The following is a 14,401-nucleotide window of genomic DNA, read 5'->3' as shown; positions in this document are numbered from 1 at the left end:
TATATATATATAAAAAATATGTATTGATTTTTAAAATATGCCGCAAATGCCTGATCAGAACCAATTGTTCCGGAGAGCTGTGTAATAAAAGCTCATGTTAAATAGTACAACGTGAATATCATTACTCAAAATGCTTGTATTTTGAGTTCTTCATTTTTATTCCCCAAACATTTCCCAAACTGTTTATTTAATCGCTTTTGTGTTTATGTGCACGCAGGGGCAAGTTTGCAGTAGTGAAGAAGTGTGTGGAGAAAACTACTGGCAAGGAGCACGCTGCGAAGTTCCTGAGGAAAAGGCGGAAGGGTCAGGACTGCCGAGGCGACATTCTGAATGAGATCGCGGTGCTGGAGTCAGCCAAGGCGAATCCCTATGTGGTGGCACTGCACGAGGTCTATGAGACCACCACAGAGATCATCCTCGTCTTAGAGTGGTAAGACACGCACTCACACAGTTATGTAGTGACATTCCCTGACCGTGAAAGTTAAGCGCAGTGCGGAGTGTTTTATGATGACTTGGACATTGCGCACCATAATTTTGTTATTCCAAGTCACCAGGGCTTTTGAAGTTTATAATTACAGGCACAAAGAAATGGCACAGCGGGCAAATCAAAACAGGAATTTTTCATAATGCTGTTGTTTGAAAGCGTGTGTTTGGAGCTTGTTTGTCTGTACCTTTCTGGATGTTACCACAGACCACAGTTGAACTAGTTCTTCTTTTAACTGAGTGAGCTGAATGTTCCAATACAATAACCATAAAAAGAAATCAAAGAAACAAATTCTCAAGTGAGAATGTGGTGTTCTAGTGTTCGGTCCTCGTGAAAGGTCAAATCCGAACACTTCTCAGAAAGCACTGCAAAGTGACTGCATTTTTTCTGACCACGCTGCAACCTCGCCAAAATCATACCAAACCGGTTTACTTTGCCTTGCCATTTTCTGCTGAACTTCTCAAGAATCACTGAAAATGTTCAGCAGACCTGACTCAGACCTATGCGTTTTCATGAGTTTTATTTAAAGTATTGATGACCTATATTCACTTCATTACTGATCTACATTTTGCCACAAATAAAAATCGCTCACCCTTAAGTTGTTCCAAAACCATATGGCTTTCATTGTGTAACACAAAATGAAGGGTTTTTTGATACTTTTGTCCTTTTTAAAGCTCAAAAGCTACAGTCTCCATTCATTGTAATTAAATGGAAAAGAGCAGCCAGGACATTCTTTGAAATTTCTGAATTAAAAAAAGGTGAATGTAAAAATGTGAAATCTTATGTAAAAAAAGACGTGAAATGGGTTTGGAACAACATGGGCTGTAAATGTTGACTTTTGTGAGTTATTCATTTAACACTTTGGTATTCACCACATATTTGAGAAAATTGCTTACTGTATATTTTCAGCTGAAGCATAATCGCACTCTTTTAGTTTTCCAGTAAAACTGAAGCTGATAACGTTTACTAATGATGAGGAAATGACAGGTCATTAAGTTTAAATGCTTTTCGTAAGCTCTCTGTGTATCTATCATTTAAATGTCCCTTATTTTTTCCCCTTAATTTGTTAAAGGAATTAGTTTTTTCCCCCCTACTATCTGTGTTATTGCAAATTCTGCATAATATCAACACATATTGTGTGTTGATCTGTGTAGAGAGGCAGGATGCTGACTGGTTGGATGACGGCGGTTTTGAGAATTGGTAGATTATATCTCTCGGTCTGAAAGGTAACATGCCACAAAAAAAAAAGTCAAATAGTTGCTGCACACGGCTAAGCCACTTCCTCTGAAGAGACAGCTGTATGTCAATCTGTCACTTGTAAGCACGCACATCGGCATGTGTGCAGGCAACCTGTGGAGTAAGTTTACCTTATAAGGAAGGTAACTCTTCTCGTTTTTCGTCAATTGTTGTGCAAGATCAGTCAAGGTCTGTGAGACTGAAGTCATGGTCTGGTTGATCTGTTTGCACATAACATATATAGATATACAAGTCTTATTTATATTTTTATATGAATACACTATCATATATTTCAAAATTTTTTGTATAAAAAATGGTGAGTACAGCCCCACTCTTATTCTTCTTTTTTTTTTTTTTTTTTTTTGCATGTTTGCATATTTCTGTGTCTGCTGTCGTGTTAGGACAGTCTGTCTGGTTTTGGTAAGGAACAATGCATCCAGTTCATTTTACTCTGGTTTTCTGTTGTTAGTTAAATCCTTAAACTTGATGTGGGCAGGTTTAGCAGTAAAAACCAGTTAAACCGAAGAGACACAGACAGAAAGAGACACTTCAATTTCCATTTCCTGTGGCTTTTCTTCTAAAAGCAGAGCTGCAACGTACTCGCGTTTGCATGTGCAATGCATCACCACATCCTCTGTTGTCAGAAACTAACCGAGTTCTCGCAGTTTTCTGCCATTTAAAGTTAAAACCCTAGCTATTGTAAGACTGAGAATAGAAAAGGTCATACTTACATTTACCAAACACACACAGACACCCCACGCAAATTTGTGGTGAAACACCAGCACCGACTATTACATAAACACTAGCCACTTTTTCAAAAGCCACATGTACGTATGTTTGGTGTAAAATGAGATGATTTTAGGATGTTTTTGGGACTGGCTGGTAAAATTAAAATGGGTCAGATCAAGTAACAGGCCTAACTGTAGGTTAGAGAGAGTTTTCATCTTCTTAAAACTATTATTTATACTTTCAAGCAGTCTGCATTTACATTGAAGGATCTAATAGAGCTTTTAGGGTGATCTCTTTTGTTTTGGGCTGTAAAAACACACTAGCAGCCACTCACAACACCATAGCAGAATTTATCACAGACAAGGGATGTTCTTTGGAAAAAATTAGTTGAGTGATTTGTCGAGTGATCGGTTTCATTCTTTAAACAAAATGAAAGCCCTCCCTTGCTCAGAGTTTGGCATTTATCTTTCTAGGAAAGCTCTTATGTAAGTCTCTTTGTCATAAGTCTTCATCTTCATCATGCTTCTCTGTTTTCCTCATCTGCTTGATCAAACGCCCTCAGAAGTCTCTGAAATGGACCTTTCAATGGCTTTAAATCCTTTTGACTGATGCAGATGTACAGTGTCCAACTGCCTCTGGTTCAGCACACCGCTAATACGCCTTTGGAGAGCATTCTTCACATCTTTAGCAAGACTCTTTAAGTCCGAGTACTCACTCTCGTCTTTTCGTGAGAGGGGAAATGCGCTCTTGGTGGTCTTGGGTAGCGGATGAGCATATTTTTATCCTTGCTTTCTCTTCCAGAAAAAGTTTGTTTGAGCGACAAATCTTTGCCTTTGCTCCACATTCTCATGGCTTCAAAACCACAGAGTAAACTTGAAATTCCTCCGTCATTCGTCGTTCACCAGCGCAGTGGCATTTTGATCAGGTGAAATCAATAAAAATGGGACGTCAACGTCACCAGCCTGTAATGTGATTTATTTTACGCAATGGCTGCTCTTCTTCAGGCGATCATAAATCCGAGTCAGTCCATGGAACCACTTTATAGATTCTTCAGATTTTCTCTCACACGCACAACGAAACCAAAACATGTTTTTCCATACATGAAAGGCTGTGAGGATTTGACCCTGCACATGTGTGAGCATTAACAGACCTCTTTGGGGTTTGTTTTGCTGCTGTTACTTTAGAAGACGGTCACGTCGGGGGAATTTGGAGTGGAGGATTTATTCCATTAGGGTGAAGGGCTTGAGTTGTTGTGATATGTTTGATTAAAAGGGGGAAGGGGGTGCGAAAGGTTCCCAATATCCCAGTGTAATTCTTTATAAGCCTCTAGTTGCTCATCTGATAAGCGATACCCAAAATCCCCTATTTATACAGCTGGATTCAACTGTTACGTAACACACACCACACACACACCACACACACAAATCCATACAGACTCTCCACTGTAGATGAAAAGCAAATACATGAGTGTCTATTGGTTGGGGCTTATGTGTGCGGCCCGTAAGCCACTACACATGGCCCTGATTTTCACAATCTTTCATCGCCCAAAAGGAGTAACTGCTTGCAAATCTTCATGGTAACCCTCGCTACGGTTATGCAAGGATGAAATTCCCCATCCGTCGGTACCCAGAAGTCTCCTCTAATTTATTAATTAGCTGTCTTGTTGGAGAGGCCCAATTATAATGTGTAGAAATTAGTGCAAACACCTGGCTTAGAGTTCAAACGACTCCACACATGTGGGTGGTGTACTGTTGATTTCTTGGAAATTTTTATGAGTTATTGTTTTATTGAGCTCATTATATGCTTGATATGGCTTAAATACTAATATCAGATGGGACAATGAGAAACACCTCACCCTCATCTCTGAAACTGTTATTCTAGGATGGTTGAGGGTGTGTTTGTGTCTTTTTGGGTGTCTCTAATCATAGATTTATTTAATGCTTTTTTTTCTTCTTTTTTGGCACAATAAAAAAAAAAGTATTATGTGAGAACGTAATTTGAGATCTAAATTGTAACCTCTCTTTCGCTTTCAGTGCTGCCGGAGGTGAAATTTTTAACCAGTGTGTTGCTGATAACGACGAGGCCTTCACAGAGAAAGACGTCATCCGATTGGCCAGACAGATTCTGATGGGCGTGGCCTGTCTCCATCAAAACAACATAGTTCATTTGGACCTTAAGGTGAGTGTACTGTTTGTATTTTCGTGTTCGTGTTCGTGCACATGTACGTCATGATGATTCAGTCAGAGTTCTGGAATGTCTCAAACATCTTTTTGACCATTCTTGGCAGTGTGGGATTGAATCGGAACAGTTTTGTTGTAACAAATATGCCAGAAAGTTACTTGAGGGCTAAAACGTCTCTGCTGCCCCTTTTTTCTCGTCTGAGATGGGGCGTATGTGTGTGAATTCAAATGCATTAATGGGGCACTAAAGGAGTACTTTTCACATGCAACTATTAAATTCTGTTAAAAAGTAAATTAAATTTTAGTACCAATAAATTTAAGTGTTTTTTTTATTTATTATTATTATTATTATTATTATTATTATTATTATTATTATTATTATTATTATTATTATTATTATTATTATTATTATTATTATTATTATTATTTTTTTATTTATTATTATTATTATTATTATTATTATTATTATTATTGGGGAAACAGGTTCTGCTCTGTAATTCAATGTTTCCTTTCTCTCACACCCATAATGTCTTCTCCAGCCTCAGAACATCCTGTTGACGAGTGCCAAGCCACTGGGTGACATCCGTATTGTTGACTTCGGCTTATCTCGGCGGGTGGACAGTGTGTCAGAGTTACGGGAGATCCTGGGCACTCCCGAGTATGTGGGTGAGTCGGACCGCCTTCATTTGCAAACCTCAAATCCTCCTGCGCACAGCATAACTGCTGCAAAAAACGGATATGTGAAGACTTGTCAGCTCAGTATAGTGAAGAGGAGGGGTAAAACAAAAGCTTGTTTAAGACTAATGAAACGTAACTATTGACTTGGTTGTGACTCCCTCAGTCATAGAAAATCTGCAGAAAAATCTGGCATAAAATGGTAAACATTTTCTAGCCTTACCTACATTTTATTATAATTTTTTTTTTTTATATCATTGATTGTTTTTGAACACTTTTGCATCAGACTGCTGAGATAATGAAATTTTTTTTTGTTTAGTTTTTTTGTGCGCATGTAGCTGTGTTGTGAAGGGTAATGAGACATTTGTTTCTCTCTTTCCTTCAGCTCCTGAGGTCCTGGACTATGAGACCATCAGCACAGCTACTGACATGTGGTAAGTTGAATTCTTTGAGTGTCCAGAGTCCAGACGTGTGTGTGTGAGAGAGTTTGTAGTATTTGACACTCATATGAGGTGTTTTATAAAGGTCATTTATCCTTGTGGCTACATCTGGATAACTGGGCCTATAAAAGCAGATGCAATTTGCGTGATGCATTTCTGTAATCTAGTCATTCAATAAATGTGTCAGTGTTTATCTGCATGATAAAAAGTCAGCATGTGCAATCAGTTTACAACCCACTGAATATCCCGAACATTGTCTAGAAAGTTCACACATTTTAATTGACGTAAAAGGTGGTTGTCACACTCATTGTCCTTTTTTCCCCCCATCATTGTTTAAACAACATACTGTTCCCTGTCTTTCATATTTTAACTTTTATTAGTGGAGCTCACTAAAACAATCACTATTACTTTTGTTCATGCTTTAAGATTTAGAATAAACCTCTAACCCCAAGTATGAGCAAAACTAATGATTCTTGCTGTAGTTTGAAGTTGCAATGTAACGGAAGTAGCAACAGATCTTTTCTTCTGTATTGTGATGCACCAATTGTAGGAAATTATGAAATTAAGGAATAATTACAATAAAAAGAATTAAAAAAATATATATGCACGATGAATTGTTCACACTAAGATCTATAACGTGTATTTAGAATATAGGGTTGTTTTCCATTTCATGCCGGCTTTAAGAATTAAACTTTACAACCTGTATGACTTAAGTGTCTTATTACTTTTCTAATCCTAAATATGCTTTAAAAAAAAAAAAACATGTTTAAAGCCCAAGCTGGTTTCCTGGTCTTAGCTGGTTTAAGCTGGTCTCCCAACCAAACCAGCTAAGAAATGCCCAAAATCCAAAACCAGTCAGGCCATGCTGGAGACCAACTGAAACTAGCAAACTTTTTTTTTTTTTCTTTTAGCAGTGTAGGCTTATTGATTATCATGTGATAAAACATCACATTTAAAGATGTGTTTTTTCTGCCGTACTGATCTGTGTTGCTGCTTTTCCCCTACAGGAGCATTGGGGTGCTGATTTACGTGATGCTCACAGGAGAGTCACCTTTTCTGGGAGAAGAAAAGCAGGAGACCTTCCTGAACATCTCCCAGGTCAATGTGGACTACTCACAGGATGTCTTTCAGGGCATCTCTGACCTCGCTGTGGATTTCATCCAGTCACTGCTCATCAAAAACCCCAGGTAGGGATAGTTGGCTGTTATTTGTAAGAGTGGATGTGAAATGACATTGTGACGCTCCAGTTTTGTTTAGGCAAACTTACATAACCTGCTTGATGGAGTGGCTTGAGTTGGCTCTGCTCCAGACATGCAATCTCACGCTTCAATCTCTCATTAAAATGTAATGGACCCCGTGTCTTGAATATACAGTGAAATGATCCTTGCAGTCTTACTTTTTTCCCCACATCCCTGGGCACTTTTGCTGCAACTGATGAATGGTGAAATGGCTTTTTGGGTCTGCTGGTGTAACAAATGGAAGTCCAGACCTGCCGTCTTCACTGCTATATGGGAACTGATAGTAGCAGGGTCTCTGATCCAGAACTATAATCTGCACTCCATAAAACTTAATGCTTGTAGTTCATCGCCACTGAAAAAGCAGGAGATGAAAAATGGTAGCTTAAAGCAATGTGGTAAAATTCCTCTGAATGCGAGTAATTGGGGAAGGAAAAATCTGGGAACCTAAACAAGAGAGTGTGAGAGTCTTTCATTTGGTGGAGAACTGGTGGAGAAACCAAATGCTGATGAGAACCGTAGTGCATCATTGCACAAAAAAGCACACACTCATGACATTTTCTCACATTTTGTAATTCTTTACCATAGGCCATTTTGCGGTCTTTGCTCACTTAATGAGCAAAGTATGTATATATTTTATTATTATTATTATTATTATTATTAGAAAATAATATAAATAGACCTGTATCTATTTTATTTTATATTGTTATTTTATTCAGTTTCACTTTTTTCCATACTTGTTTATTATTATTATAATTATTAGCATTTTTTGGAAAATAATATATAATAGACGGGTCTGTTTATTTTAGTTTCCCAAATAAAATAAAAGTATGATTTTTTATTTTTATTTTTTTGTGAATGACAATATAAAATAGAATAAATAGGTCTTTTTATTTAATTTGATCAATTCACCCAAACAGTATTTTTCTTACTTTTTCCTATTTTTTTTTTTTATAAAATAACCCGACCTATTATTTGAAAATTATGCATGAATTTATTTTATTTAAAACAAAACTTGTTTTTCTTTATACTTTTGTTGCAGTATCATCATTTTGTGTGCCAATATGAGAATGTGACTTGCCAACACTCTCAGTAGTGACCAGTTCTGATATGTATGTTGTACAATCTGATATAAAAGATGTTGCATAATATGCACATTTAACAAACAAACAAAAAAAATCACAAAGTATGTTTGTCTCTCTCTCTCTCTCAACACGCTTTGGACGCCCCTCTAGATGAGCAAGAAGCCAGCCAATCCGAATCAGAGCCTGAAAGTCCTGTCCCCTCCCCAGAACTTGTCATCATCCCTTCATATCCCACCTGGCCAGGCCAGGGGGAGCTGAAGACGGGTTGGGACACTTTCAGTTTCACAGAACCATTCCCACCTCGTCCCGAGATACAACAAGAACTCATCTGTTAAGCAACGGACATGATTGCCCAATCAGAGGGCCTCTGTGTTAACGACCTGCCAGACTGGTGTGGCCTACTTTGGACTGGACGGCGGCGGTGGTCTACTCGGGTGTTTGCAGCACCGTTGTATGTGTGTGTGAAATCTTTGTGTCGTCTTGTGTGGGATACGTAGCCATCCTGGTCTGTGAATGCGAGTTGACCTCCCTTATGACCACAGAGGTGTGCGCGTGTGTCTACAACAGATCTGAATGAGATTTTTTTTAAAGCCCCTTAATAAAGCATTCTTAAGCTCTTGGTCAAGGTTCTTAACTCAACGCACCACAATGGATTGTTTATACTTTTAGAGTGGATTGAACCTTCTCTGCTGTCTGTACTTGGTCCAAAACTCAAGTCGGAGTCTCCCCAGGAAGTGCCTGCTGCATTGTAGGAAGGAAATGGAAAGCTCTGATAAATTGACTGATGTTTTATTCATCATTGCTCTTCACTGGACCAACGCATTATAAAATATTCTGAAGAACTGACACTGCTTCTCTCCTCAAACAGTAGATTTGACATCATTCTGCTTCTTTAGAAGTGGCACCTGCATTTTAATGAACTGATTCACAGAGACTACTTTTGTTTTAGCACTTTCGGTGGGAATAAATTTGTACTAAATCTCCCAACAAGCACATTTAAGTAGTTCAACATGGTCATTCATACCCACAAGCCACTGTTTGTTTGATTTCTCTCACCGTTTCTGTACCACTTTTTTCTTTTTCTTATTCATAGCAAGTTTGCTATAATTGCACAAATGTCATGTACCGTTGTTGTTGTTTTCAAGAGGTATTTTTGCCTTTTTGTAATATATTCTGTATGTTATTTTTTGTGTCTGGTAAGGCATCATGGGTATCGAGAGGTAAATTTTCCAAGTCGTCCGTGATGGAGTGGGGCTTATGACTGAGGGCCGCTCAAAGTCTTCTGGGATTTGAGCATTTCAGACAGTTGTGGAAGATGTTTGCATTTTCAGAAGAACAGAGTACAACAAAACAAAAGGCTTTGATAATTGTATATTTTTTATTTTAAAAAAAGAATGTAAAAATGTATTTTTCTACAGTTGTGGTATTTTAAGATTAATATGAGAAAATAAATTGTAATATTATTATTATTATTATTTTTATTTTTTTTTAACCAGTTGTGCTTATAGAAGTTTGCACTTGCGTCCAGTTGGACTACTTATGTATTATTGGCATGCCTGGCAAGATATTGAAGAAAATAAATGATCATTTTGTATTAAACTTATGAAGAATCTTGTGTGTTTACCTTCTAATAGGTTCTAATTAAAGCAATAAGCCCCAAGAAGCCGTGGTTTACAGTGAATTTATAACAGCTAAGGGGCGCCTAAAACCCCCTTAGCTGTTATAAATTCACTGTAAACCACGGCTTCACTGGGCTTATTGCTTTTATAAAAACGGTTATTCCATAGATGTATTAAGGTTTCACAAAATAAAACGGAGCAAATAAAGTGTAATGATATTAATAAAAACAGTATTCTACCACCAAACAATCTAGTTCCTCAGAAACAGTTGTGGTTGCAATAAAGTGGTTGCCAAGCAACACACAAAGTAAACAAAGGTGTGTGTTTGTGGAGTAATTTACAACAGCTTCGAACGTGGCTCAGCCAATCAGAATCAAGGACCGGAACTATTCATTTTATAAATAAACGTTTAAAAGTTTGAGGTCAATACGACTTTTTTTTTTAATAGCTTTTGAAATGCACCAAGGCTGCATTTATTTGATCAAAAATTCTATAAAAAGTTAGTATTGTGAAATATTACTATTTAATGTAACTTTTTTTTTATTTCAATACATATTAAAAATGTAATTTATTCCTGTGACAGTAAAGCTGAATTTTCAGCATCATCACTTCAGTCTTCAGTGTCTCATGATCCTTCAGAAATAATTTTAATGTGCTGATTTGCTGCTCAAGACACATTTCTCATCAATGTTGAAAATCATTGTTCTGCTTAATATTTTTATGGAAACCATTATACGTTATGGTTGAACATGGTTCAGAAGAACAGCATTTATTTGAGATTTTTATGATGTAAATTTATTTACTGTGTATATATAGATATCCATAAACCAGCCATAACAAAAATATTTAATATTGTAATGTAGTGAAACAATTTCCAAAATTTGTTTTGATATTTAGAAATATAAATGATAAAATCTTGATAGACTACAAAAGAAAGTGTGCAAAATGATCCTTTATTGGACTAAGGCATAAAGTTTCCACATTCCAACCATCAAGGTTACAGGGAAATATGAAATATTGCTCCTCTTTGCAGTTTTCCTAACCATGTGAGACTGAGGTAACCTCTTGAAATGACTGAGAGGAAAATCCATCATTTTCTTTGAAAGGTGAGATTCTCTTTGCCAGTGTTCCCTCAGAACAGTAGTATTTTCTACATTTGGATGCCAAGCTTACTATCACTAGTCATGAACTCTTACCCTGAAGCGTCTGGCATGCTTTAACCAACTGTAGGACAATGAAATAATGTAATGGGTAAATATTATATAGATTTTTATTTGAGTAAAGATCTTCTATCTTCCAAGATGTTCCGAGAGAAAACTTGTTCTGCCTGACAGATAGAAAATGAACTCACTCTTATGTATATCTTTCAGTCAAAAGCAACTGGACACTTTGGAAGTGAAAAGGTGATACATCTTACCAGACCTTTCCCTACTAATGAAAGAAAGTTGTTTTAGATAGCAATTTTTATCACAATAATGTGTGCCTTTACTCTGAATTTTCAAACACACAAGCAGGAAATGCCATGTGTTTAAAAACTGTTTTAAAAACATTAAAAAATGTTCCTGCATTCCTCCACACACACACACAGAGTGGATTAGAGGGAATTAGAGGAACGCAATGCTGTTTTTCAGGCAAGCAGATTTTCTTTCCTGTCCTTTCTGTTCTCATTCCATTCTTTCTATCTTCACCTTCAAATGAAGCTGCATTACTTCTGCTCACTCCCAATACAATGATGGCAAATATATTGTTGATATGTACATAATATAATGACAGTAAATGAAATGCATATACATAAAAGTGTTGACATGCTTTTAAAACTACAGCTTTTTTATCATAAAAGTCAAAAAAGATTAATTACTAAATAAAAAAACAAACATTTTCTTCAAATGACTCTCAAGTGTGTGTTCATTATATTTTGTCAGCTCATATTTGAAGGATCTCTATGTATCTGATGCTGATGAAACGAGCTGCACTACAGTGATTGGTCGCTCTGTGTTTGTTTAATCTCTTAACCTTTCCTCAGTTTCCCTGCCCTCCCTCATACTGTGACATTATGGTGCAACTGAAACTCATTCTGAAATGTCATCTCTGATTTCATCCTCCAATTCCCCACAGCATAGGGCTGCAGTAACAAGGAAAATTCCAGAAAGTGATCAGGAATTCAAAACATATGGGAACAAAGAGGAATCTTTTATCCATCAGATCAGTGGTCTGAGCCGCTCACCTTTGGAGTTACATAACCTGTGGAGGACAGAAGGGCATTATGAAGCTGATCAAGTTCAGACACACTGACAAAATAATCTGTTTAGAAGGGTAATGTTCTCGATTACACGTTCAAATAAATTAGTAAAAAAACAAAAAACCAAGAGCAAGATGAGTGCTTTATCTTTCTACTTATTTGATTTGATTGCTAGTAAGGTACCAAATGTTAAAAAAAGAACAATTCAAATTTAAAATAATTCAAAAATACAAATTCTCTCATAATTTACTCCATAGAAGATGTTCTGTCTTCCAAGGTTATCCTATTTAAATCAGTGTGATAAAAGAGTTAAGTCAAAAGTAATCTAAAATTGATCAAAAAGTAGTTTGATTATATTACCTAAAATATATAATGTAATGGATTACGTTACTAACTACAATTTCTGTCATGTAATTTTGGGATTCAGTAACAGACTACAATTTGTAAGTAATCTACCCTATAGACAGTATACAACTTTATCAGTCTTCTGAGTTTTTTTCTCGAGCGATAATCCTTACGTGTTTGTCCCATTGAAAGTCACTGAGAACCAATGAAGCGTGATCAGTTTATAATTTTGTCATAGTGAAGTGTATGAAGACAACAACACATGTCAAAACAGCTTCATATTAGAGTTTATTGAATAAAGGTTTTGACACCCTTCATATCACGCTGTGCAGCCAAAGCTTGTCCGTCATGAAGTAGAGAGAGTGTTTGGCCCCCGCATATTTATCACATGGAACTTGTAACATCATGTTTATAACTGACAATTAAAAACACTCCCAAACCTTGAATAGACCTACCTCATGAATTATTCAAATACAACAGCCAATGGCAGGTCTCCAGCAGCAGACCTTTTCAATATTTATATTTTTGCATTAGAAGTTATATTGTTTATTAAAATTACAATATGCAGTTTGGGTGTAGCATGTGTAGATGAATCATATAATGCCTTTGCTCAGCTGCGCATTCAATCTTAAAATCAAATTTTAGTGGTGATATGCAACAAGTTGAATTAAAACACATAAGGCCAAACTCATTCAGTTCACATTTGAGAAGGATTTCACACGCAGGTGTCTTCATGATTGGAAAGATGAAGTTCTCAGGAGATTTTGCTCAGAGACCACAAGAATTCACTTAATGGGCTACGTATTACACATTTTTATTTCTATGTGGTTTGTATTATTTTTTTTATTATTATTGTGTTGTTGGTGGAATTGTAAAGCTTTTGTGACTCATGTTTACGAAGTGTGTAGGCATAATGGAAAGGGGGTTTTGTGTTATTTATCTAAATTGTTCTGGGTTGAACTGGTGTTGGTATAGAACTTGATCTATTAGAGTTATAACACGTGATGTTATTGTTTTGGTGAATGTCTGTTTCTCAGATCGTAAATGTCTGTTTATGTATACATAACTATATTATTAAGCGTTTATATGTCATCCGCCGCTTTAAATGCTAAAGCTCATTTAAGTTGCCTGGGTGGAATCAGATTGGCTGTATATATAGGTGTTATTAAAATGCTTTTATCTGATGCAAATTTATTGATGCAATTTCTCACTTTCTCTCTGTCTCCCTTGACTATTTGTCAGAGTGTGACAAGCCTCCTTTCTCACGTCTCATTTTTAACCTCTGTGAATATCCCTGGAGGCAGATCCGAACTCTTGCATAACCAGGACATTCCTTTACGCCTCTGACCCGATTACAGCTCATTAAGGTGAGATACACAGAGGAAAAGGAACAAGAGTGAGAGCGAAAAGTGATAATGACGATGATCACATTAATGAGCACTGAAAGATGAAAGGTGGGAGCCATCTCTGCTTCATGGAAGTGTGTTCAAAATGAGTGTGTGAGTTTCCTTTGTCATGGATGAGGCAATGAATGTTTTAAATTACTTTTCACAGGGTAATATATCCTATATCTTGAGGTCAGTGATGGAATATGAGTTTGTTTACTCTAGTGCTGCCTTAAGTTCACCCTGTTTGACATAACCTCTCTTATGGATCAATATTATTCTGAAAACAGATGTCTGCTCTATCCTACATGACCTTTCATAAAAGTGATTTTGAATATTTTTGCCTTCCAAACTATCTATCAACATATTTCATGCTCTGTTTGTGGTAGATTTAATGCATTGTATGCAGAAAACAACTTTATGCAGGGCTGAACTGGCTTGTTTAGGCCAGTTCAAATTTGTAGTTGCATTGACATATTTTCCTTTCCTCCACCACCACCACACCAGAAATTAAATGAAATAAAACAAAACTATATATATATATATATATATATATACATGAAGAGTTCATTTGCAAAAACCATTTTTTAGTTAGGCTATGAGTTATCCATTTTTATATGAGTAATGAGTTATTCATTTTTTTATTTTTTTTTTCAGAAATCACGTTTTTTTATTGCGCATTTCAAGTAAGTTAATATCAATCAAACTGCAGTTGGGTTGTTTTGATTAAGTAATAATAACTTAAACAA

General features: G+C 36.4%; 1 protein-coding gene across 1 annotated transcript in view; it reads left to right on the top strand.

Moving 5' to 3' along the window:
* Positions 1-9,663, top strand: part of LOC107731027 (serine/threonine-protein kinase 17A-like) — a 16,529-nt gene extending 6,866 nt beyond the window's left edge. Inside the window, 6 exon segments of the mRNA XM_016541998.1 lie at positions 218-430; positions 4,483-4,627; positions 5,169-5,295; positions 5,690-5,738; positions 6,752-6,966; positions 8,167-9,663. Of these exon segments, the coding sequence (XP_016397484.1) occupies positions 218-430; positions 4,483-4,627; positions 5,169-5,295; positions 5,690-5,738; positions 6,752-6,966; positions 8,167-8,399 (982 nt within the window). The 3' untranslated portion in view covers positions 8,400-9,663.
* Positions 9,664-14,401: the final 4,738 nt, after the last annotated feature.

Source organism: Sinocyclocheilus rhinocerous, unplaced genomic scaffold (genome assembly GCF_001515625.1).
Source record: "Sinocyclocheilus rhinocerous isolate Xijiao unplaced genomic scaffold, SAMN03320098_v1.1 scaffold1185, whole genome shotgun sequence".
Classification (NCBI taxonomy): Eukaryota; Metazoa; Chordata; class Actinopteri; order Cypriniformes; family Cyprinidae; genus Sinocyclocheilus; species Sinocyclocheilus rhinocerous.
This window is presented reverse-complemented; position numbering and strand designations above follow the sequence as displayed.